General features: G+C 42.5%; 1 protein-coding gene across 5 annotated transcripts in view; it reads left to right on the top strand.

Annotated features, from left to right (window-relative positions):
- RYR3 (ryanodine receptor 3) overlaps positions 1-27,277 on the top strand; it is a 505,145-nt gene that overhangs the window by 337,739 nt on the left and 140,129 nt on the right. For all 5 annotated transcript variants that reach the window (XM_076004231.1, XM_076004228.1, XM_076004227.1 and 2 more), the window contains 5 exons: positions 9,037-9,310; positions 9,823-9,937; positions 11,493-11,622; positions 12,731-12,834; positions 18,692-18,827. In XM_076004231.1, coding sequence (XP_075860346.1) covers positions 9,037-9,310; positions 9,823-9,937; positions 11,493-11,622; positions 12,731-12,834; positions 18,692-18,827 — 759 coding nt within the window. The remainder of the gene's footprint in view (positions 1-9,036; positions 9,311-9,822; positions 9,938-11,492; positions 11,623-12,730; positions 12,835-18,691; positions 18,828-27,277) is intronic.

Here is a 27,277-nt window from a genome sequence, read left to right as displayed (position 1 = left end):
GGATTTCACTGACTGATGTGCCTGTGGGTTTGGAGATGAAGCCAGTCACTGGGCTGCATTGATCCTGTGGCCCTGCTTGCTCTCCCCAGTCATCTTGTCCATGTTCTAGCTTTGCACTCATGCTGGCAGGAAGTTGGTGACGGCACCATCTTCCTCACATCCATGTGCTACAATGTCCAAGAGAAGGCAAGAAAGTTTATCCTGCCCTGGCATTATAAGCAAAGATCCTGAAATCAGCTTTGATTGGTGAATTGGTCACAGGCCCGCCTTGAACCAGTGAGTGTGACCGAAAAACAGGATGTGCTGGTTGACTTAAGTCGACAGGTCTCATTGCTGGAATGAGGCTGGGTCCTCTTGCCCTGAGAAATGTGGGCTGTAAGGCAGAGGGGCGGAAACCTGGATAAAGTCAGTGTTCTGTTAAGAAGGAAGAAGAGACAAGTGGGGGGTGGGGCTGGGGCAGGTAATATGCATTATGCACGATGGTCGCCATTTCTTTTTCTGAGACAGTCTCACTCTGTTGCCCAGGCTAGAGTGCCATGGCATCAGCCTAGCTCACAGCAACCTCAAACTTGTGGGCTCAAGCAATCCTTCTGTCTCAGCCTCCCAAGGAGCTGGGACTACAGGCATACGCCACCATGCCCTGCTAATTTTTTCTATATATAATTTTAGTTGGCCAATTAATTTCTTTCTATTTTTAGTAGAGATGGGGTCTCACTCTTGCCGAGGCTAGTTTCAAACTCCTGATCTTGAGCAATCCTCCTGCCTCGGCCTCCCAGAGTGCTAGGATTACAGGCGTGAGCCACTGCTCCCGGCCGATGGTCATCATCTTCAGCATGTTCAATTTACTGAGTGGTTAGTGTTGAGGAATAGTTTGTTCCTACCCCTGATGTTCAGAAGAAGAGTAAAGGCCAAAAAAAAAAAAATCTGTGCTACTAGAACTGGAGACGATGCTGTCTGTGATCTGTGCACATTATCTAATGGGCCACGGCAGTTTTCCAGTAGGTACTTGCTGAGTTTAAAATGTTGGCTCTGGCTTAATGGGAGCTCTGGGCTGGATTCCAGCAGACCCCAGTTGTATCGCCAGCCCTGCCACATATGCCAGTGGCCCCAACAAAAACACAGAAAACTGGATCTCTCTCATGTCCTGCTTCTGTGCATACTTTTGTATTAATAGTAGCTTGCTCACTTTCCAGTATGATTTGTAGCATCAGAAATGAGTCAAATACTCTCATCCCAAGACTTTCTGTCATTTGGAGTATATCAGTTTTCTAACTGCTTCTGTAACAGATGATCACAGACTTAGTATAAAATGTGCTAGTATCCTCCGGGAGCCTGTAGGGGAAAATCCGAGTCTTGCTCTTCCCAGATTGTGAACTTCCTGCATTCCTTGGCTGGTGAGCAGCCCTCTTCTTTGATGGTTTCATGCTGGTCTTCGTTTGTGTCATCAGGAGTCCTTCTGCAACACAGACTCTCTGCTTCCCTCAGGGAAGAACCCTCGTGACTACATTGAGCCCAGATAATCCAGGATTATCTCCCCATCTCAAAATTATTAACTTAATGACATCTGCAAAGTCCCTTCAATATATGCGTAGGTTCTGGGGATTAAAACATGGACATCTTTCTTGGGGGCATTATTCAGCCTGCTTCAGGAAGAATGAAAGCAGAGGTCAAAACACCCTTGTTCTTTACACTTGGAAATGATCTGCCACCTGTTCATGCCTCCAGAGCATTTACAGCATACCGCAAGCTGACTTCTTAATCACCTAGAATTTAAAAATAAGTGAACATAATTTAGATGCACATAATTATTTTTCTATTGTAATGTGAACGTTATAAATTGCTTTCTAAGTTTAACCTAAGTACAGTGCAAATTTTGTTTGCTCCCTCTTCTCAATGCAATTGGAAGACGTTTTCTTCCAAAATGACCCAGACTTAAGAGCATTCACAAAAATATAATACCGGCATAGGCGTGGCATCTGTAAGCTGCAGGGATTTGCTTTGCCAGTGGCCAACATCTACTCTTTTATAATAAGTACGTACTTCATTGCACGATAGCCACATAGACTATGATCTAAATTTGGAGGAGAAAAGATTCTTTCCAGACTCCTGCAGCCTAAAAATTTAAACCTGTACCATGACAATAAATGACCTTTCTTTTATGGTAGTTGGCATTGCAAAACTAGTAATTTGACCATTTACAAAGGAGTCATACCAACTGTATTAGATGATTTGCTAGCGAATTTCTTGCAAGGGTCACACAAGGTGGACTTGGGAATCTGAAGTCAGAGGAGCAGGTGACCAAATGACAAGTAGAGGAGAGCAAACAACATTAAGTAATACCCAGACTCCAAAGTCATGGACTAGAGCTAGCTCTGACTTAAAGACACTCTAATTCTTTGCTATATTATACAGAAGGTCTGTCTAGTCCAAAAATCAGGTAGTGAAGTAGCCATTTTTCTTTTAAAGTATCCCTCAGGCATTAAGTCTCCCTAAACAATACAGTGCCTTGGAAATATTTCTGCTCTGAGTTAGCCTGAATGATCATTTAAAGTGTGGCTTATAGATCATGTATTTGATATCATTGCCTAGATGTGACTACCCCTAATTACACTAATTGCAAAAGTGGAATGAGTTAGAATGTTAATAATAATCTCATAAATGAAGCCATTTATAATTATCAAGAAAACCATCAGTACATGACTAGCTTCCCTAAGACATTCCGTTTAAGAGGCTTTGCTTTGTTTCTCATCAGGAAACAAGTGCCTGTTTACACTTCTTTCTTCCTGTCTTTTTCCTTTTTGAAAAGAACACTGTAGCTTTTTAAAAATCCCATGAGCTAAGTCATCTAGTGCACTTGACAGGGCCCTCTTGAAACTCAGCTACATCAGTGGATGAAAATCCTAGAGTTGCAACTGCTAAAGTGTTTTCATTACATGTGGCGGAAGTTCTGAGTGGGATAATATGGCATGCATGGGGTGGGGGGAGTATAAGACAGGGGCCATGCATTGTGGCAAACAGTAGATTTTAACTCTCCGTCTGCACCTTACCTTGCTTCTGGCAGCTGTCCAACTTCAGGGGTCATGTTTCTTATGAATACCAAAGGTTTTTTTAGTTATTAAAGGGCAGCATTTCCAAAGATGAACTTGGAAAAGCAACAAAAATAAAATTGATACTTAATTGTAGCTGTTTTTAATGTACCTATCCTTCTTTGGTTATGAAAGAGATTCAGATGTATCTCAAGAAATAGCTCCCGTTGCTGTTTGAAAATCCTACCAAAACTGTCAGCATTCTTCCATGGATACCAGAAAGAAATAAAAGTATATTCAGCACAGGGACTACATGTGTGAATCATTGTTCGAAGGAAAATGACATTCCAAAATAGGCATAACAAATAGTAATGTCTTTTCCATCAGATTATTTCTGATACCACTTGGAAGACCTCTCTTAACTGCATGATAGAGCTCTTCTTCACTGATTCATTAGTCTCCATGTAATGGGGACTTATTCTAGAAATATAAAGAACTTCAGAAAAAGGAGTCGTAGGAAGAAAAGTAAGAAAGAGAAAACTTACTACAGATGTTGTACCTTCTTGTGAATTATTTTATTTCCTAATTGTCTTAGACAACACAGTTTTACTCATAATTTTACACTTTATTTTTCATTAAAGGCTTCATGTGTATTATTTAGTTTCCCCAACTAGGTTGCTGTGGGTAATAATTTGTCTTTGAATAGTTTCATATAGAGTACTCATCTCAACCTTGGGCATGTAACAGGTACCTAGAAAATACTGGTCAATTAAAAAGCTACTTTAAAAGTGGCATAACTAGAGGTAACTCAGCTACTCAGATAAGGACAGAAACTTGTGAACGAGATATGTCCTGAGTCCTAGATGTGCATCAATTCCAGGGCAAAGCCTTCTGTAGTGGGCAGCCCTGGTTTCCAGTACTGAGAGCAAAGTCATTGCTGAAGGGTCAGCTAATGTTGGAGACAAAGAAGGAAGTGCCTGCCTCTGCAGCCTGCAGCCCACCCTCCTCCATGCGCCCACTGGGCTGGCTGCAGAGCAGACTAAAGGCCACTAGGCCTGGGCACAACACATGCCCGGCTCTCTCCTTGCTCTGAAGGGGATTGATCTTAAACCCAAGGAGAGGATGCATTTGGAGCCCTCCAGGCTAGCAGGGAGCCCTTTGGTGATGAACGAATAATGGGTCGAGATCCCTTGACTGCCAGGATTCAATTTTCAAAATAATGATTCTTTAATCCTCACTTTATTTCTCAATGTGAGGAGTCTTACTCCTCTTACGCTCACATTTAATCTACCTCCCATTCAGAAACAAACATACAAAGCTTTGTAAGCCGCAGCTTGCTAGGTTCAGATCTCAGCTGCTTGATGAGAGTCACGCAGCCTAATGGGACACAGGGCTCATCTTAGCTGGAGGGAAAGCTTTCTTTCCACTCGTGGCCTCCCCTCAATATAGGCCCTTGGTTCTCAAACTGTTTGGTCTTGGGACCCCATTACACTCTTTAAAATTACTGAGGACTCCAAAAAGCTTTAGTTTATGTGGATTATATCTATTAATGTTTGCCAAATTAGAAAATTAAGAAATTTCTTAGATATTTATTTTTGCATTCATTTAAAAATAATAAAAACCTCATTACATATTACATAAATAACATACTTTTATGAAAAACAACTAAATTTTTCAAAATAAAAAAAATAGAGTGACATTGCTTTGTGTTTTTATAAATCTCTTTAATGTCTGATTTAATCAAAGGCAGCTGGATTCTATCTGGTTAAAGAATAGGAAGAAAACTTCCCCCAAAAAGATAGACAGTTAGAAGGCAAATATTTTCATAGCCTTTTCAGATAATTGTGGCTACTATAATATATCAAAATTGAAGAAGCGGTAGTTTCTCAAAAGTTAGCTGACATGTGACATCTGAAACTATATTAGATAAATTTATCTATTTCGTTACATGAAAATTCATTTGTCTATCTTGCATGTTGAATGGATCTTTTACCTATGAGTGTTTTTTGTAACATTATGCATTGGTCATTGGGAAATTATTGGTTCACTGAGTTATGTAAAGCTTCTAATTGTTGACACATTTCATTATAAAATATTTTAAGTCATATTTGTTAATATCAACAGTTTAGTCAGAAAAGTCTCTAAGTATTAGAAAGCTGTAAGCTTTCAGGGGCAGATAAATATTTTACAAAATTCTAATTTTCACTTGAAAGCTCAAATTTTAATATTAGCAACAAATACTGTCATTCAAAGTAAAAGGCTGGCTTCTTTCATTTACAAAAGAAAAAAATGTCAGTTATCCAAGTCTGATTAACCATAGTTTGTTATTCTAATTAAAAATGGCTGGCTAGCTTGTGCAGTGGCTGACACCTATAATCGTAGCACTTTGGGTGGCCAAGGAGGGAGGATAGCTCAAGGTCAGGAGTTGGAGACCAGCCTGAGCAAGAGTGAGACCCCACTCTACTAAAAATAGAAAGAAATTAACTGAACAACTGAAAATATATAGCCAGGCATGGTGATGCATGCTTGTAGTCCTAGCTACTCGGGAGGCTGAGGCAGGAGGATTGCTTGAGCCCAGGAGTTTGAGGTTGCTGTGAGCTGGGCTAATGTCACAGCACTCTAGCCCATGCAACAGAGAAAGACTCTGTCTCCAAAAAAAAAAAAAAAAGAAGAAAAAAAAAAGGCATTCCATGTACTAAGCAGCTAGTTTAGCTCCTTGCTTGGTCACACAACTACTTTTTCTCCAGAAAAACCACTGAACATTGACAGGCAGCAGAAGTGCTCTACTTTTTTTCTTTTTATTTACCAAGATATTCAAAAGATGTAAACTCAAGAGTTTATTATGAATAAAATTAGTAATTTGTACTGCTTCATTCAGGACATTCTTATGTCAAACTGAGCATTTTTCTGGTGATGTGGCCTTAAAAACTACAGCTGGGTGCTGCTTGACCCACGCTAAGGTAGCAGCAGCTTTACCCACCATTGCTTTCATACCATCAGTGCATCTATCAACACAACGAAATGGGCAAATAACATCTTAGAATAATTAAGAAAATACATTTCACCCGGTGAACTCCCTATAGGATCTCTGGGCCCCAAGGGTCTGCAGATCACAGTTTCTAACTACTGGTATAGCCAGTAGTAACAACCTTTACTAAGCCCCAGTATGAGCCATACATGATCGTGTATGTTATTTTAATCCTGAGATACACAGATACATAGAGAGCCTAACATAGTCTAGAAAAGGTATTCTTTTTAACCTCTCGACCCTGGCACATTCTGGCTGCACCTCTGCTAGTATATGGGAGCAAATTAAAATCTGAGAAAATTTTATTAGCATTGCTGCTAGGAGTAGAAAGATCCATTTTCTCAGTCCCCAAAGTGTTCAGACATTCAGAAGTTTGTTGATTCAGCCCAGGTTTGCTTGGTGGGTGCTGAGTCTCTAGCACATTTCAGACCACAAAGCATGCTGTGTGTTTAGGGCTCTTGAGAACGTCCCTCCCCAACCCCTAATTTTCTTTCTTCTCGTAGTTATTATTTCTATCACTTACTGGGCTTTGGCCTCATGATTTGAAACTCTGTCCCACACAAGGGGCCCTAAATGTCATGCCTTCCACAGAATTACAACTGCCCTTCACCAATGATGAGTCTTGCTTTCTCCTTTCCTGGCAGGACCTAGGGGCCACATTTTTTCCCTGTGCTTTAACTTGGTCACATGTGTATATTTATTTGTCTCGTTCTCTGATACCCACCTTGAAGCCTAGCCTAGAGGAATAAGGGGTAGAAGGTGTTCCCTGCCCTGTTCTTCCAGACTAAAGAGTGGTTTCCTTTCCCGTTTGCCCTCCAGTGAGGTTTTCTGCTGCACAGGTTCTGGTCTCTAGGCCATAAATGTTGGTTTGGATTTTTGAGTCAATGTGAGGCTAACTAAGAGCTCACCCAAATCCTGAATTAATCTGAAAGCTAGGTTAAGGGAAAGCTAATATTTACTTGCCTTTATTATGACTCTGTAAAACTCCCTGTTGAAAAGAGGATGGCCCTTGAGCTGATTAACAATTCTACCTGATACTACTGTTGCTTTTCAAATGTAGCAGGAACTGTGATGATGTATATTATCTCAGCAGAGAATTTGGTGATGAGAACTGTAATTCTTTAAAGCAAAGGTGTGGGCTTTAGAGGGAATTGTACTTACAGGACTAGAAAAATTTGTATTGGATCTTAAGAGTCTCTGTATTTTTGTCTTGCTTTCATTCTTACCGCAAATATTAACTAGGAGAAATAGGAACTTTTACCTTTGCACACTGAGGAAACAAGTTTCCCAAGAAGGAGCCCGGCCTAGCCTAGAGAGTATTTTTCCCTCCAGAGGGTACAGATACTATCTAGCCTCACAGATATTGGCCAGTTATCCCTGCCTAGTGAGATCTCTTAGAAATATCTTTTAATTGTACACTGTACTTTTCTTTGACTTAGGTATCCTTTTTTGAGTTTTTCAGCTTATGTCTCCCACCTGAACCTAAAACACCCACAGGGTTGACAGACACAGCAGTAAGTTAAATTAATCCTTTACATCTTAGGTCTCTTTTACAGCTTTGGTAACTGAGTTCTATTTTTATATCCTTGTGATGAGCCAAGACCATAGGTAGAGCAGACATCTGCCATGGATAGTGATATGGAGTAGAAACCTCCACTATTAGAGATGGCACAGGCCACCAAACGCATCAATCTCAGTTTATTCCCAGGCCTTTCATTGACTGGGTGACCTTCAGCATCTCTTTAGCTCTGCCTTTGTCACCCAGTCTGAATTAAGGATCTTCGTGTCATCCATACCTTGCAGGACAGTGTTATGCAGCACCAGACTAGGAGGTATCTGTGATTTAAGAGCAGCATATCTCACCTCTGTCATGGAATCTTCTGGAAGTGTGTATGGTATGGGGAAGGGTGGGCAATTCCTTCTCAGCCATTCTAATGGGTCCCCTTGCACTTTGTCCTCCTGCTCACATCTGCCTCCCTCTGATCATCTTCCCACACCAATGCCAATCAGCAATTTTCAAGGCCATTTAGTACAACCTTGGGAGGTCCCAGGGTTGGTTTGAGACCCACTTTCGTGATCTTTTCCTTACCTGTGTAGCCCGTGGCATTTCTGTGTAACCAGTATGAGCCCAAATAAATTCTGAATTCAAAGTCTTAGTGGTTTTTTGTCTTGATGCTCATAAAAGTAGTCCGTGAGGCAGTGTCAGCTGACTCCTGCCAAAGATCCAGGGCAAAGAAGTCAGAAGTCAGGGTGGTGGTCAGATGTCCAGCCACAAAGCCTTTAGACTTGGACTTGACACAGTGTTCTCTCTGTCCACTTCTTTTCCTCTCCTGATATATTTTTATGTTTCTATCATCTAAAATACCTTTTACAATTCTTGAATCAATAGCTTTGCTTAAATAGTTCATGGCATGTGGTGTCCTTAAAGTACATGTAGATAGTATCTATGGTGGAGACATCACACTGCTTACTATTGCTTTACTCTAAAGAAGCCTTGGCCAATGCCTTCCTCTCATGCCTTCACCCACCCAGAACAGTTGCTCCCTACTCTATCCCATGGCACTTACACGTACCCCCATTATGGTATTTATTGCATTGCATTATATTATAAAAATACAGATAAAATTAATTTATTATGAAATAAAAATGTAAAGAACTGGCTTGTAAGCTCTCTGAAGGCAAGGACAGAGTCTTACTATCAGTCTCTTTCCAGCATCGATTCGAACACTGTTTAATCAAAATAGAATATTTAGCATCCTCAAATCGTAGTCGACATACTCTTCTCTTGTTGTGTGGCTGGCACATTTGTCTTCTGAGAATATATTTTACTTCTTTGCTTGTCATGACCCCACCACTAAAATAAGGAGTTTTTAACCTCAACTAACTGACAATGTGCCTTACAGTTGAATGAGGTGGCTGAGATGCCCAGCTCTCCCTGAGCCATGACAGCCACAAGACCGGTCCCTCCTTTTGTCCTTCCAGCAACACTGAAGGAACTCATCTCACAGACAATGATCCGCTGGGCGCAAGAGGACCAGATCCAGGACGCGGAGCTGGTCCGGATGATGTTCAACCTGCTCCGCAGGCAGTACGACAGCATCGGGGAGCTGCTGCAGGCGCTGCGGAAGACCTACACCATCAGCCAGGTCTCCGTGAGCGACACCATCAACCTGCTGGCCGCGCTGGGCCAGATTCGCTCCCTCCTCAGCGTCAGGATGGGCAAGGAGGAGGAGCTACTCATGATCAATGGGCTGGGGTAAGTCGTTGACGGGCATGTGCAACTCCCTCTAGAGAGCTACAAGTGGGAAGACTGGTTTAGCTTGATATGTGGGTGTTCTGGCCTCAAATCGTATTAAATCTGTGTGTCCTGATCCTGACCTCACTCCTCATGGGGGTATAGCCTTGCCAGTTGAGTCACCTTTGTAACCTGAGAGGCCAGACTGCCTGCTACTCCTTGTCAAAAGAAGTGTGGTGGAGTCTTGTAGAAAAGCAGTCATTTGCTTTGAATCTTATGAGAACCCAAGGAGGCCATACTTCAAAGAAAAAAAGCAAATACTTAGAAATTGAGGAGCACAAAATGTTTATATCAGCTAAAAATGGCACTCCACATATATTCCAACTGACCTAGTGCCGCTGCCTTATCTTTTCAGCCCTTCACTCTGACATTACTTCACACACACCCCCAATGTATCTGTATGTTCTCACCCCTGAATTTTCATAGCATAGAGATAGGCAAGTTCTGAGGTCTCTCTTTTATCTTTATCCTAGAGAGATAATGAACAACAAGGTATTCTACCAGCATCCCAACCTCATGAGAGTCCTTGGCATGCATGAGACAGTGATGGAGGTGATGGTGAACGTGCTGGGGACAGAGAAGTCTCAGGTAATGCTCTAAGGAGAGCTCAGGCAGAACTCGACCCAATGGGCAGGGGCACATGAGGGGACTTGTTCAGAGCCACATGCTCAGTTACCCTTCCCAGGGAGTAGGGGACATGCACAATATCAGGAAGGAGCCCAGAAATGCTGCTGGATGGAATCCCACCATATAAAAGCTCCAGCTCGTGAATCTCTTGGGGGCCTTTTCTGTCTACCCCACTGGGCCATCCACCTGCTCAGTTTACTTCCTATATTCCACTGCCCTGCTCCTCCCAAGGTAAAATAACTTCAGGTTCCACAGAGGAGCCTTGTGTGCTTCATGCTGAGTCTGGAGAAGGCTGTTTTAAAGTAGAACGAGATCTTAATCATGACCTGGCAGCATTCCCTCAGGAGTGCGCATGTGTCCCCTGTTAGCCGGGCTCCTGAGGGGCCAGTTTCCTTGCCAGCTCCCCCATAGGAACCTGCAGCAGGGGGAGCTCCTGTTGACAAGGGGAAAGGAGTAGGGATGGGCCACAACTGGGCGTTTATTGCAGCTTGTCCAAGGTCCTCTTCAGGGTTAGGTGGCTTCTGAAAGCAGTAGAATCGGGTATGGCTTCAAATGTTGGAAACTCCAGAGTGCCAGGGTCCTCGGAAAGAATGCCCCCCAGTGCAGTTTCCCCAGTATTGGCAGGTGGGAGTATGAAGGAAAAACAGAAGCCAACATCATATTCCTCCCTGGCTTCCTTCTGATCTCTTGGACAAGTGAAAGCTCTCCAGGAGATCCCTGAGCAAATGTCTAGATGCCTCAGCAAGCAGGAAGACTGAAGGACCCTATTTCTTAATGCAGCCTCTGTGATTCTAAAGGAGGAAACCAAGGAAGGTTAACACTGACACCATTTATTGTGCGTCATAGGATCGAAAATAAGATGTGGCCCGGCTGGAGATGCTAATTACTTTGTCAAGAAGAGAGGCCAAGCACGATCAACAGTGATATAAGATGGCATCTCTGTGCTAAATTGTGTAAATCAAATTACGAGCGCTATGGGAGCCCGTAGGAGAGCAGTTATCAAGGACAAAAGTAATTGGAGAAGGCTCACAGAGACAGAGGGTGCTGCTCTTCAGGCTCCCGTAGCCGTAGGGGCAGCGTTGAGCCAGGGGCTTTGATATGCTGCTGGTCCGTGATTGTCTGTGATCACCCATCTCCCTTTATGTTATTTCCCATCAGAGTTCCGTCCACTCCCTCCTAGTTGAAAACAGCAATAGTCTGGTGCAGGATCATGCAATCTCATGTGACATCCAAGGATGACTGGGATTCTTGTTTGGCATGTGTTTCCTTTGCAAGAAAGAGATTTCAGGAACTATAATTTACTCCCAATGTTTCTGGAAGGCTCTTAGGTGCCCTCTACTCTCTGTCCCTCCACTGAGTAAGTCTAGGAAAAAGAAAAAACAGAAGAAAGTTCATTTTTCAGAGTATTCTCAGCTTGCAAGACCTTACCCAAACAGGACTCTTTGAGGTCACATTTTTCAGAAAAAAGGCCTCCTGATAGATTCTTTTCCCTGATGTTTCCTAATTGTTCCTACAGATTGCTTTCCCAAAGATGGTTGCTAGCTGCTGCCGCTTCCTTTGCTATTTTTGTCGAATTAGCCGGCAGAATCAGAAGGCCATGTTTGAGCATCTGAGTTACCTGCTGGAGAACAGCAGTGTCGGCCTAGGTACGTATGTCATGTTATAACTTCCTCATTCAAACTTAGAGGTTACACTCCTCCTGCTGGCCACTTAGGAGATAAAAGGAGAAGCTACATGCATGCCCGCCTGAGCTTAAAACAACTAAAATAACGATGCCGTGCCTATGTTCTCCAACCCAAGGAGGGATGTTGCTGCAACCAGCACTGGTGAGAGATTTGTGTTGGCATAGTCATGCAATTTTACTTCATCTCTCTTGGAACCAGTGGCTCATGGTTTATGAAATGCTGCCTGGGATTGCAGATACAGTCTGGGGACACAGCTCCTCTCAGCCCACTCAGCTGACCAGGGCGCAGTGCTAATGAGACCAAGGTCATGGATCCAATCTCTTCCTGGCAGGTTGGCATGCCTGTCCCATTAGCCAACAGCAATTACTTTCCTTAGCTGCAAGGCAGCCTGGCCAAGAACAACTGTGGATAAAGAGTGTAAATCCATCACCACCACTAGAAAGGCAAGTCAGCGCACATGCCTTATTCACTGCTCTGGATATAAACCAAACAAATTTGTGTAATACACAAATATGTGCACTTGAAATCTGAAATCTCATTTTTTTAATCAAATAAAACCTCAAAAAGCCACCAGCCTTTTTTATAAAATACCACCTAAGGTTTTCTTAATTCTAGTCTAAGAGCTAAATAAACTAAGAAAATTCAAAAACAGTATTGGTAACCAGATGAAACAATATGAGCTAATGCTGTTTGAGGTTATTTTAAAACTCTAGGTGGTGGTCCCAGAAATGCCCAAGTCCTTTGGCTTTATCCTTGGTCAAGTGACCTCTGAGATGGGGGTCCCAAGAAATTTTGTGTTAGAAAAGCTCTTGTAACGACATGGCTCCACCTGGTCCTATGAATTGATTTTCTGTTAATCCATATTCACAGTCAGTAATGAGTGTGGGGAGGAAGGACAGCAATTAAAGCTGTTGTTAAATTGGGCGGGCTGCCCGTTTGGGGAACAGCACTGTGACCCGGGTTTCGGTGTGTTTGCTGCCCTCTCCTGTCCACTTCTGTGCACTGCAACCTCAGCTCAGCGCTGGGTGGTCTCCATCTCTTTCTTGCTCCTTCTCCCTTCCTTCCCCAGCCTCCCCATCAATGAGGGGATCCACTCCGCTGGATGTGGCCGCTTCCTCCGTGATGGACAACAACGAGTTAGCGCTGGGCTTAGAGGAACCAGACCTCGAGAAGGTAACTCACCCTCGGGGAGGGGATGTGTTGTTCTGCTTCCAGTGCAGCCAAGTCTGGGTTTCTAATTGTGACCGCAGGATCTCCTGGGGGCAGCAACAAGCAACCAAACAGACATGAAAGTGTGGATATTTGTGTTCTTCGTATGTTGGGGTCCAGCTTCATTGGTCTGCAGGGAACATCACCAAGTACCTGTAGTTCCTGATAAAGTTCTGTGCCATCTAATTGATAAGTCTACATGTGAAAGAAAGACACATGACAGAAAAGTATATAATCAATGTCCTTTCCACGCACAACTGAGACACAACTGGGCTGCCCCTCACTGGGGTTGAGAATGGAGCTCGTGGTGGTGGTGGTTTGGGCTGGTTCACCCACGTCTCTTCCCTACATCCCTTTCTTGGCACTACATCTTTGACTAGATGACTAACAAGATTGGCAATGTGCTTTCAGAGTGTGGAGAAGAGCAGCGTAGTCGGGGAGAGGGCCTGGGCAAGCTGGAGGTTGTCTGCGGGTTTGGGAGCACACGAAGAGGGCACCTGCCCCTGACGAGGGCATCAGGATGGCCACTCAGAAACAGTGATGACCCGACACTCGAGCAGAGGCTGCTCAGCTGCAGTGTTGTAGAAGCGTGCCAGGAATGTTCGAGGCTCAGAAGGAAAGCCTGGGGTGCTGGACAGGTGGAAAGTTGAGTCTGACTGAGGCACGGCCTGCTGGGATGGTGGTGGGAAATGGGGCAGGAGCAGCGAGGAGCTGGACTTCATGCAGCTGTTAGTGAGAGAAGTGCGCACTCCTACAGGATCGCCGTGTGCCGGGCCCCGATCTGCTGGCTCCCCGCAGATCACTCACGTGACCTCAGAACAGCATTTTTATTATCGCCCACCAGCTATGGGCAAGGGAACGGAGGCGGAGAGAGGTTGGATGGCATCCTCAGTGTCATGGGGCTTGTCAGCGGCAGAGCCGGGAATCGAGGGCCTCAGGCTCCAGGCCCTGCTGGGCCCAGTTATATTACGGGACGTCCCCCAGAGCCAAGCACAGTGGAAACCACTGAAGGCCGCCAGGCAGGCGAGCAGCACGATACAATTTGTGTTTTAGGAAACACATCCCAGTTTCTGTAAGAAGAACTGACTGAAACAGAAACAAGACTCGAGGCAGAGAGGAAAGTCTCTACAGTAATCCAAGCGCACTATGGTGCCGACTTCAAGTATCACTGGTGCAGTGATGGGAGGGGTATTTGAATCCAAGGGACCTTTTACAAGAGGACAGATGGCAGCCATCAGTCAGATGCCAGGTTGGCCTGCTTTTTCCTCTGAGGAGTACAGGAGGTGGGGCAGATTTGGGGAGGCAGGTGATGAGTTTCCTTCAGGCTGTATCGAGTGTGAGGAGCTCTACGGCTCCCCGATAGCACCGTCAAGCGAGGAGCTGGCTACGCAGCACTAAGTCCCGGGGGGCTCTCTGAGCTGCGCACAGAGTGCGTGGAGGGTGACTCAAGCTCTGGGGTAGACGGCCTGGCCCCAGAGGCCAGCCTGGAGCAAGGAAAGGAGCATGGCCAGGCCAGAGCCCCGAGGACCCCCATCACCAAAAGGAATCACCGAGGAACAGACACCAACAAAAACGTGAGGAGGAGCAGCCAGAGGGATGGGAAATCCCAGAAAATGTATATGAGAGGTGGAGAGGAAACATAACTATATACATTTTTTTCTTCTTTCCAAATAGTGAATGTGAGGAGGCTCTAAGAGAACAGGTTGAGGAAAGCGAGAGGGAGAGAGTGTCATTTCCCCTGCGGGTGGCTTTCATCTGGCGAGGCAGCCACACAGGCAGCGTAGCTAACGTTACCACTTGCGAAGATGCCGCTGCCTCCGGCCTTGGCGGGCGTCATTGGCCGAGCTACAGAACTATGTCTGATCTGCTAAGATGGAACGATAATTACCCATCAAAACTTACGGAAGTTTTTGAATTAGTAAATTCTGTTTCAAATGCATTGACTAGTAATTACCGAGGGCCTGCCATGAACCAGACAGACAAAACGCCCGTGTGTATGTGGTAATTGTATGATGCGGTCCTCTTTGTGGAACCCAAAAATCTTTTTAGCTTTACATATTTTTAAAAATGTATAAAACTTTAATAGGACATGGAGTAGAAATTACACAATGCTACATGCCTATGTTTATGTAGCAGATTTTTGGTAGTAGAAGGGTCTATTCGTTCCTTGGAGTTGCTATAATGAAGCATCACAGATTTAGTGGCTGAAACATCAGACATTTATTTTCTCACAGTTCTGGAGGCCAGAAGTCCAAGATCAAGGTGTCAGCAGATTTGGTTTCTTGGGAGGCCTCTCTTCCTGGTTTGCAGGTGGTCACCTTATTGCTGTGTCCCCTCGTGGTCTTTCTCTGTGCGTCCAAATCCCTGGCATCTCTGCATGTCCAGGTTTCTTCTCGCCATGAGGACATCACCCTAACAGCCCCACTGGAACTTAATCACCACCTAAAGCCTTGTCTCCAAATCCAGTAACGTTCTAAGACACTAAACATTAGAGCTTCAACATAGAACATTTGGGGGCACACAATTCAGCCCACGACAGAAGGGTTTATCTTTGAGTCGGTCATTTTATTTTGTTCTTAAGGGTCTTTTGCAATAGCATAGAAATAGTTTTAAAATGATAATATTTGGGAGGGGGAAGGAAATGTAAGTAAAATCATTTTTTTTTTATTTTGACAAACCCAATAAATATTTCTGTTGGGCCTCATTAGGTTCCTAACAAATCATTAAATTAAAAGTAGAAGTTGGGGAAAGAATCTATTTACAGTGCTTGTTTAAGTAGGATAGTTATCAAACAACCTGATACCATAATGGAGGAACCTGCTTTTTAAAATTCTATTGAGAGAAGTCCCAGTCCAATGTGACTTAGGGTTAACTTTCATAGGCTCTCCCAGCTGCAAGAGGAGTAAGTGAAAACGACCACAGGGAAATTTTAGAAGTTGCTCCTCTAGGCCCTTTAGGCCTGTGTTGAAGGGACACCACCTCTCCCACCCCCTACATACACACACCAAGACTAAACGCCCTGCCACCCGTTGGTACTTTGCATGCTAGCTGCTCCATAAATGCTGTGTCTATTTGTGGTCTCTGCTGCTCGTGGGACAGACTTCAGTCAAACTCAATTATTCACACATTTAAATGGCAATAAATAGCTCAGTGTTTTTAGGTGGTGAGATGATAACCTGTGTGAAAAGCAGTGAAAGGGTCTTCTGCAACAAGGTAATGTCACCAGGTTTTGAACTCAGTGCCCTGTTCTCAGCCTCAGTTCACCTTTTGAAATGGTGCTGCTCAGCAAAGACACCCAGCCTCCCTTGGAAGATGTCAGATGTGCTGCGTGCAGGCTCGCAAGCTGGGAGGCGGGAAATGGCACTTAGGAAATCTGTAAAGGGGCTTGAGGTTTACTGGCCCCTTTTGTTGGGGTGGCCAAGCACAGTGCCACAGACTTGACTTAGACTCATGTTGGGAAACTACCCAAGTTTGTTTTACAGGAGAGAACAGCAAAGTGCTGGTAAATGCCAGAGTTTCTCTCTTGCATTGATCACAGCAGAAATTAGGATTGAACAACAGCCCCACTTCAACACACACACACACACACACACACACACACACACACACGTGTGTGCAATTATTTTAGTGGCCAGTGAAGTGCTCTGCCCTGTATCCCTGAAAACTCTGCCTAAATCTCACCCCTGTTGGTGTTTCCCTGACATTTTTTTTTTAGACAGAGTCTCGCTTTGTTGTCCAGGCTAGAGTGAGTGCCGTGGCGGCAGCCTAGCTCACAGCAACCTCAATCTCCTGGGCTCAAGCAATCCTGCTGCCTCGGCCTCCCGAGTACCTGGGACTACAGGCATGCACCACCATGCCCGGCTCATTTTTTTCTATATATATTAGTTGGCCAATTAATTTCTTTCTATTTATAGTAGAGACAGGGTCTCGCTCTTGCTCAGGCTGGTTTCAAACTCCTGACCTCGAGCAATCCTCCCGCCTCGGCCTCCCAGAGTGCTAGGATTATAGGCGTGAGCCACTGCGCCCAGCCTCCCTGACATTTTTAAGACAAAATCAAATCAAAACTCCAAGCAGAATAGCAGTATCCTTCCTAGTTTAAAAAGAAATAAGTGTGATGATAGATTCTTACTGAGTTTTGCCCTAGATTTATTATGCTTGCAAAATAAGAGTATTTGATATCAGCAAATATGTGATTCTTTTAGTATTTATGGAGCAACTACTAGGTGCCAAGCCCTGGGGATTAATAAATAAAACAAACAAACAAAACCACCATTCCCTGACTTTGAGGATTTTTTGCAGCACAGTAGATTCTCCTCTTTTTCCTATATACATAAAATATCAAAGGCAAAATTAGAATAGCAGCTGCATTTTACATAAAGGTCTAATGCCAGGCTTTTTGCCTGAAACCTGCTTCAAAGTAGGGCAGAATCTAAAATCCTCTACAAGATCCCAGCACTGAGATCTTGTGATAAGTGTCTGGCAAGCTGGAAGCAAAGAGGACACTACCAATCCCAGCCTTTAAATGGTCACAGCCTCTCTTCTGGCCATCTCAACCTTGACATCTCGGCTTTTGACTTTGGACAGCTGCTGTTGATGCAGAGTTTGAGGAGAGACCCCTGATTACTCGAGGGCCCACTCAGAGTTGATCAGGGCTGATGTTTTGGCCTTGCAACACCATGGCCAAATGAACATGGACAGCCACAGAGAACCCTTCTCTCTCTCTGCACTGTTACCTCCCCAAATGGACCCTAGTTAGGCTTATTTTTAAATGACAACTCGGTCTTGCCAGAGCTGGAAAAACCCAGGAGCTGACAGCACATGGTGCGTTCCAACATAACAGTGATAATCAGTCTTGTTAATTACTTGGAAACAGAAATGGACTGGAGGTTCTGGTCACAAATCTGAATTATTTACTTCAAAATCATGGGTTCTTTCTGGTTTCTAGGGAAACAAAAGCCTTTCAGTTCCCAGAATTTCACAAGTCTCACAACTGTCTTGTAAAAACTTTCAGCATTACTTGTTTTGTTTTTGGTTTTGCCCTTAATATGTATTGCTTAATTAAAAAAAATTTTTTTATTGTGGAAAAATACATATCATATAAAATTTACCATCTTAATCATGTTTAAGTGTACAGTTCAGTGATATTAAATATATTCATAAAGTTGTGCAACCATCACTATCATCCATCTCCATAACTCCTTTCTCCTTCTAAAACTGAGACTCTGTATCCATTTAACAATAACTTCCCCTTTTCCCTAACCCCTAGCAACCACTGTTCTACTTTCTGTGTCGATGGTTTTTTGTACTACTATAACTACCTCATATGAATGGAATCATACAGTATTTGTCTTTTTATAACTGGCTTATTCATTAACATATGTTCTCAAAGTTCATCATGTTATAGCATATTATCAGAATTTCCTTTTTTTTGAAGGCCAAATATTCCCTTGTATGTCTATACTACATTTTGCTTATGCATCTGTCAATGGACATTTGGGTTGCTTGCATATTTCAGCTATTGTAAATAATACTGCTATGAATATGGGTGTGAAGTAGCTCTTTGAGACCCTGCTTCTAATTCTCTTGGGTATATACCCAGAAGGGGAATTGCTGGATCATACTGTAGCTCTAGTTTTAATTTTCTGAGGAACCTCCATACTGTTTTCCACAGCGGCTGTGCCATTTTACATTTCCACCAGCAGCACACGAGAGTTACAACTTCTCGACACCTTCACCAACACTTGTTTTCAGGATTTTTTTTTCAACAGCATCCACCCCAATGTGTATGAGTAGACACTTACTTTTGTACTATTCTTGGCAGGTGGTGACCTACTTGGCAGGCTGTGGCCTGCAGAGCTGCCCCATGCTTCTGGCCAAAGGATACCCTGACGTCGGCTGGAACCCCATTGAAGGGGAACGCTACCTGTCCTTCCTGAGGTTTGCTGTCTTCGTGAACAGTGAGTCCCTGTTTTCTATCTCTTGCACACCCAGGATGGCATGATCATGGTTAAATACAAGAAAGGGGGATCCTTTCCACTGCTGCTTTTCTACAAATAGAATAGATTCTGCAGGTGCTTGGAGGCTGGCCAAAGAAATCTCAGGAGAATCAGGCCTTACAAGGATCAAAATAGAGTCCAGCAAGCAGAGCACTGAGCTCCATCCCCAGATCCAGCACGAAACTCACTGCACAGGCGTGGACTTGTCACCTCCCTGTTCCTCTCCTATCAGTAAAAGAGGGGCCTTATTAATATTGCCACTAATACCTCACCCATTTCACTGAGCTAAGTGCACTCTGCCTCCAGATCCTTGGACTATTGTATGAATGGATAAATGAATGTGTGAGTGAATAAAATCAAGAACTGAATAGCTGGAGAATGTAACTAAACTTCCAGGAGAAAAAAATTACTGTAGCAATCCTAAATATTCTTCTTCTTAATACAAGTCACATCCCATTTGTAGTGAATTCCAACTCTACCAAAATTCCTTAGTTGCACCAGAATAATGTACTGAATATTGTGTAAAATAAGTGGGCCAACTTTCCTGAAAATGTACCATGTCTCCCAGTACTAATTCACTTATATTTGCATTGCAGTTACAGTCCCTCTTCCTTATCTTATTGTGGGATTCCAGGCTGACAAATCCAATAGGGCTGATTAAGAGATCTTGAAGAGGGATTGCAGTTAATATGCATTCATGCCTAAGTTCTAAGTAGGAGAATGTATCTCAAAATATGTTGACATGATATGATCATAAGATTCCCATGTGCTTTTCTTCTTGTCTCCCTCCACTCCCATCTCACTTACTTACCTTTCCTCACCATACAACCCTGTATTCTTAATATTTGGATGATTTCTCTCTGGGTTTTCCCATATCCTGACTAGATTGCATACCTTGCAGTGTTTATGTTTTTTTCCCCTGGGACTCACCAAGCCAGATTCCTAATCAGTTCCTTTCTGCTTCTCTCTGTGTATTTGTCACTGCTTCCTCCTCTTGTTCATCACCAGCTTTCTAAACTCTGTTTCCTTCTCTCTAGGCCAGTGTTAAGAGTATCATCTGATAGTCTTGTCCACTTCCTTTCCAAATGAGCAATGTCCAGAATTAATGCAGAGTTACTATAGCAGCAAAGAGAACTATTTTGGGTGAAGTGGATATTAAGAATTTATATAGCTTACCAAATCATGTAAATAGATTGTATGACAGATAAACCAGATGAAGGCAAGACCAATTTATTCATTTTGGTCCCCTTCACAGCCAAGATCAAGAGGTTATGAGTCACTCAGTGGGACTATCTACCTGGGTCATGAAGGTAAAGGAAACCATTGACTGTGCTTCTCTCCAGATCACCCAAATTCTAACACTTGCTTTTCTGGTTGGGTACACCATACTGAGCTAATCTCTAGACCAAAGTGTTTGGTCCACTCCCTTTGCTTTCAGGTTGTTACATGTCTTTTTAACATATTTTCTATACTTTGGTTTTATGATACAAAAGCTCTAGCAAATTGGGCCATTGGTAGAAATATGGCTTTTAATTTAATGTTTATTGTGGCTCTATAACATAAAGGTCATGTTTGGTTTTGGCAAAGGATATCAGCTTTTGCTTTCAAAGAATTTACAGTCTTTTAAGAAGAGCAAACATGGACAGAGATCACTGTAATGAAAGTAAGTGGAGTAAGGCAGGGAGGAAACCCTGAAGGGCTTAAAGAGGGGAAACTCATTCCATTGAGAAGATCAGAAAAGGCTTCATGGGGGGGAAGGATGATGTTAGAGATGAGCTGTGAAGGGTCAAGTTTCCAAGTACAGAGATCCAGTCAAGGAGCAGTGTGAGCATGTCCCGAAGGCTAAAGCGTGCTGTGCTCAGGACGCCCAGTGCTGTGATTTGAATATGTCCCCAAAAAGTATGTGTTGGAAACTTAATCCCAATGCAGCAGTGTTGATAAGGGGTGCCTACTTGGAGGTGTTTAGATCATGGGGGCTCCCCCCTCATGGATGGATCAATGCTGACAATCAAAGGGCTTGAGGCTGCAAGTTCAATCTCTTGCTCTCTTACCTGGTCTGTGGTATTCTATTACAGTAGCAGAAAACAGACTAAATCACCCCGTGATCTGTGAGTCCAGAGGGTGGATACACTGATGGCAGTGGTAAGAGATGAGGTTTAAAAGGTAGGTAGGTGGCTATAATGGGGAAAACCTAAATCCCAAGCTGAAAACTTCAGTATTGGTTAGTGTGTAAAAGCTGGGAAACCTTTTTAAAAGAAGACAAAGTGATGGGTACCACTGACGGGTTCTGTGCTCAGGTTGGAATAGTGAGTTTCTAAATTATAATGGTATTGGTAGGAATTCACTGGTGGAGATACATTTGAGAGAAATTACAGAGATAGAATTTACATAACTGGATGATGATGATGGTGGCTGAGCCTGGATATGTTGAGAGAAAAGGAGCAGATGTCATATTAAATCTTAGAGATTCGAAGGTAGCAAGAAAAAATAAGGATATCAGAAGGAGAACATGGTCTAAGATGGAATAATAAGCATAGTATGGGCCATATTCTATTGATTTTGCCATATGCAATACCCAATAGAGATGTTCCTAATTGGGTTTTATAGGGTGGAGATCAATCAATCAACAAATTGGAACTGAGCAGATTTTCAGACTTTCTGTAGCTGAAATGATTGAAGGCAGATTGTTACAGTTAAGAGCATGAAAAAGAGAAACATGGAAAGTATGAAAAGGAAAAGTTAGACTATTTCTAAATACAGGAGGAGGAAGAGTGGCTCAGTCACAACTGAGTGATATGGAAGAGTTTGGGCGGTAGAATAGACTATCTTGGGTTTGAATTTGGCTCTATCACTTACTAGTTGTGTGAATTTAAGCAAGTTAGTGAAACTTTCCTAGCCTTGGTGCTTTTTAAAAAAATATCCTAGCCTCAGAAATAATAATGATACGTACCTCACAGAGTTTTTGTGAGGCTTAAATGAAATAATTCATGGAAAACTTACATTATCATGGTGCCAGAAACATAGTAAGCCTGTAGTTGTGTCAGTTATCACCATTGTTCATGATCTTTAGGAGACATTAGGATATTTGAAATGGGAAGACTCTAATAGATAGATTATAAGGGACCCCAAAGACCCTTATAAGTTCTTGTGTCCAAAAGGTGATTAAAAAGGACTTCCTGGCTACTTTTGTGGCCTTTGCTGAGCAATGAAAGATAAAGGTGATATGTCAGATCATGGTAGATGATGGGAGTGTTTATGGTGGGTGATGCTTACTGGTAGTCAGGGTTCTCATGATGGTAAATGGTGACGATGGTGATGGTGGACTATGATGATGGGTAGTGGTCATAGTGTGTTGTGGAGATGATTGAGGGTGGTGGTGGTTAGTGACAGCAGAAGTTAGTGATGGTGATAGTGGGTGGTGGATGTGATGATGATAATGGTGGTTGGTGGTCACAGGGTGATGTAGGGGTGACTGTGGTGGGTGGTGTGAGATAGTGGTGAGAATGATAACAGCAAACACTTACTGCGCATTTACCATGTGCCAGGGACTGTTCAAAGTACTTTTTGCATGTATTAACTTGCCTAAATTACACAACAATCCAATGAGTTAGTATCTTAGTCCATTCAGGTTGCTATAACAAAAGACCTTAGATAGGTAGCTTATACACAACAGAAATTTATTTCTCACAGTTCTGAAGGTTGGGAAGTCCAAGATCAAGGTGCCAGCAAAGTCAGTGACTGGTGAGGTTTCCTGCTTCATAAGTGGGGACTTCTTGCCTATGTACTCACATGGTAGAAGAAACAAGGCAGCTCTTAGGGGCCTCTTTAATAAGGACACAAATCCCATTCATGAGGTTTCTGCCCTTATACCTTAATCACCTCTCAAAGGCCCTACCTCCTAATACCATCACGTTGGGGGTTAGGATTTTTTGGGTGGGGGGAGGACTCAAACATTCAAACCATAGTGAGTGGGTACAGTTATGTTCATCATTTTATAGATGAAGATCCTGAAGTTTAGAAATGTTAAATATCTTGCCCAGAGTCTCATAGTTAGTAGAAGATAAAGGTAGAATTTGAGCCAAAGCAATTGGACTCCAGAGGCCAAACTTTACCCAAACCATTGTGCAGTGTTGCCTTCCTATCACTGTCTCCCTCATGAACAAGAAGCAGCAACATTTTATCCTTTAAGCCTGTCAAAAATGTGACATTATTTAATTACTGTATGGTGCTAATGGTTTTTAAAACATTTTAAAAAGCCAAATCAAAAGCTTTTGCTATCAAAATAATAGAATTAGAAAATTGTTTCTAACATTGTTTTACTAATATTTCTAACATTTGTATTAAATCTTTTTAACCAAGATTTATCTTTAAAACAGCTTCTTAAAGCATATAGTTTGCTCTGATTTGTTTTTATTAGCTTGCTAAGAAGCCTTGGGTTGTATTTAACTCTGGTAGTAATGAAGTCAGGGAGCGTCTACTTACCTGACAGTTGCAAACGCTATAGCCAGGCTAAACACAGGTGTCTGTGATTCATCCTTTCTAACAATTATTCTGAGAAGGAAAAGATTCCCTACCAATCCACAAGAAGAAAGACAAAGTTATTCTGTGCCTTCTTGGAGTCCTCAGAGCGTTTTAGTGATATGTTCCCCAGGCTACAAACCCAGTTGTGAGGAACACAATATCTCCTAGCTTTGCTGAATCTGCTTTCCTAGGCAAATTTATCATCAGTGGTCATAATTTGGGCATCTATCATGTGACATGTGGACAGTATAGGATGGACTGTGAGAAATGATGAGACATGCTCTAGAAGTTCTTCCCTGAAGTCACTTGTAACTTAAAGCAGGAAACAGAGCAAACCCAAGTAGAATTCTCGGAAAAATGATGGAATAATTACTAAAAACTCTATAATCAACCATACCTACCTACATAATAACACATGTGATTGTTGGCATGCCAAGGACAACTTTATTAGAATCTAGTAGAGGTAGTCTAGGAATGTATGGGGAAGAAGATAAGTGTTAAATAACATCTTGAAGAAAGAAATGGACAGTAAGTAGTATAAGGAGAACATATTTATGGGGTCTTGAACTGGGAGACATACATCTTTTAGGGTTGAGAGTACAAAGTGGCATCTTAGCTTTGAAAGGCATATGAAGTATCGATGCTTAAAAATCTGTTTATTGCTATCCTTGTGTTAATGTTTTTAGAGTCAAAAAGGATGTATTAACCATTCCTCAGTATTATTGGTACTATAGACTAGAGATGTTTAAGGCCAAAATGTGTAAGACATTGTTTTTGTTCTCAAATTTACAATCTAGTTGGAAATATTCAGCAAACTTTTAAAAAATTAACCAACAGCAAAAATAACATTTAAGACAAATGTTAAATAAACATTTTAAGACAAATGTGAACAGCATCACAACGTCATACTTAGGAGACACTTCGGGCTCAGATGACAGAAGAAGGTGGAATAATGTACATCTGAAGTTTGACTAGTCAAGAATGGGTATTAATGTCTACATTATACCTTTAGCAATTGTAAAGTGTCTTAGTCCATTTATGCTGCTATAAAAAAATACTGAGACTGGGTAATTTATAAAGAACAGAAATTTATTTCTCACAGTTCTGAAGTCTGGGAAGTCCAAGAACAAGGTGCTAGCATGACTGAAGTCTGGTAAGGGCTGCTTTCTGCTTTCAAGATGGCACCTTGTTGCTGCATGCCCTGGATGGGATGACTGTCATGTCCTCACCTGTTGAAATTGACAGAGGGCAAGAGAGTGCTCTCTTCCATGTTGAATATTTTTATAAGCATGCTAATGCCATTCATGAAGGCAGAGCACTCATAATTTAATCACCTCCCAAAGGCCACACCTCTTAATACTGTTGCATTAGGGATTAAGCTTCAACATGAATTCTGAAAGTGTCACCTTAATGTAAACCATAGCATAGGCATGTACAATCTCTCCTACCCCACCTTCCTCATTTTCCCACCAGACCTCCTGAAATCTCTATGCCTAAGAATGAAAAGGAAATCAGTCAGTGGGGACAGGTAAGGGGCTTATAAAAAAACAAAGGCAAGGAAATTGACTCTATTTGTGAAAACACAAAGTGGAACAGCATCAAAGCCCAGAAATAAGTACATAGTCAAAACAATATCAGTAATAGAAAATAAATTCTTCAAATAAAGAAGCCAATGGCAAACTAATGCCCAGGTGCCAAAATGAGTAAATCTGTCTGGGTGAAAGAATGTTGACCCTCTTCTTCTCACCCTAAGTCAACAGTTCTCCTCCAGGGTACTGTTGGGTTCCACTGGCAGAGATGAGTATCTTGGCAGTGGATCCAGATGTCCAGAATACATACGTATGTGGGCTTCATCAGTCATTTCATTGATAAGAACAGTAAATGAAGCCTGATACCTAAATAAAACTATAGATTTAAACAGAAATAGTAAAACTAGACAAAAAAAAAAAAACACCTCTGCTTCATCAGCATTAGTCACACAAAATGACAGTATTAGGAGCCTTTTTCATCAATTCAATGAGAATGCCCATATTTTTTTTTTTTTTTTTTTTTTTTTTTGAGACAGAGTCTCACTTTGTTGTCCAGGCTAGAGTGAGTGCCGTGGCGTCAGCCTAGCTCACAGCAACCTCAAACTCCTGGGCTCAAGCGATCCTCCTGCCTCAGCCTCCCGAGTAGCTGGGACTACAGGCATGCGCCACCATGCCCGGCTAATTTTTTTTTTTATATATATCAGTTGGCCAATTAATTTCTTTCTATTTATAGTAGAGACGGGGTCTCGCTCTTGCTCAGGCTGGTTTTGAACTCCTGACCTTGAGCAATCCGCCCGCCTCGGCCTCCCAAGAGCTAGGATTACAGGCGTGAGCCACAGCGCCCGGCCGAGAATGCCCATATTTAATAAATGGGCTCTATTCTACCAGAGCACACCTCAATTGTGACTCCAGGTTTCCATCTGTAGTTTTATTTTACATATTTCATGAAAAAGCCACATGAAGTGGCTAGACACATGGGCAAAATTGTAGCATGATTCTGTGGTTAAATATTGGTCTTCAGAATTCCTGCTGTGCCAGTCCACACTGCGTGCTTTCATTCAGTCCCTTGGATTCCATGTGTATGCTGATGATCCCCAGAGGTACTCTTCCAGCCTTGTCCTCTTCCCTGAGCCCTGGACTTGCATATCCAGGTTATCTACTTAATATTTCTACTTGGAGGTCTAAGAGGTGTCTCAAATTTTATACATCTTAATCTTTTTTTCAGCATATTATGGGGGTACAAATTTTAAGGTTACATATAATGCACTTGCCCCCCCTCTCAAGTCAGAGATTCAAATGTGACCATCCCCCAGATGGTGCATATCTCACTCATTATATATAATATTATATATAATGATGAGTATATATATATATATATATATATATATATATATATATACACACACACATACCCGTCCCCTTTTCCCCTCTCCCACCTGTCCAATGCCCGATAAATGTAATTCCTATGTGTCCACTTTTGCTGGTGAGTGTATGTGGTGCTTGTTTTTCCATTCTTGGGATACTTCACTTAGTAGTATGGGTTCCAGCTCTATCCAGGAAAATACAAGATATGCTATAACACCATTGTTTCTTAGAGCTGAATAGTACTCCATGGTATACATATACCACATTTTATTAATCCACTCATATATTCATGGCACTTGGGTTGTTTCCACAGTTTTGCAATTGTGAATTGTGCTGCTATAAACATTCGAGTGCAGGTGTCTTTATTGTAGATTTTCCTTTGTTCTTTGGGGTAGATGCCCAGTGGTGGGATTGCTGGATCAAATGGTAGATCTACTTGTATCGCTTTAAGGTATCTCCATATTACTTTCCACAGAGGTTGAACTAGTTTGCAGTCCCACCAGGAATGTAGGAGTGTTCCTATCTCTCTGCATCCACACCCAACATTTATTGTTTTGGGACTTTTTGATAAAGGCCATTCTTACTGGAGATAGGTGATATCACATCTTAATCTTGTATATCTGAATTTGTGATTATCACCCCAAATGTGTTCTTCCCCGAGGATACCCCATCTCCTTAACTAGCACCACCAACTTTTCAGATACTCAAGCCAAATCTTAGGTGTCATCCTTGAGTAAACCTTTTCCCTTTTCCCCATAGCCAGTCCATCAGCAAATTCTCTTGATTCAGCATCTAAAAGATTGAAGTCCATCTGCTTCTCAACATCTCCACCAGCCACGTCCTACCTCAGCCTATCATGATCTTATACCTGGACCACTGCAGTTGCATAGGAATTGAATCCCCTGCTTCTACTCTCATCCCTGTATCAGTCTGCCTCTGCTACATAACAAATAACTTCATAATCTCAGTGGCATAGAGGAATAAGCATTTATTTCT

The sequence above is a fragment of the Microcebus murinus genome, chromosome 6 (genome assembly GCF_040939455.1).
Source record: "Microcebus murinus isolate Inina chromosome 6, M.murinus_Inina_mat1.0, whole genome shotgun sequence".
Classification (NCBI taxonomy): domain Eukaryota; kingdom Metazoa; phylum Chordata; class Mammalia; order Primates; family Cheirogaleidae; genus Microcebus; species Microcebus murinus.
Note: the sequence above shows the minus strand (reverse complement) of the source record. Positions and strands in the feature narration are given on the sequence as shown.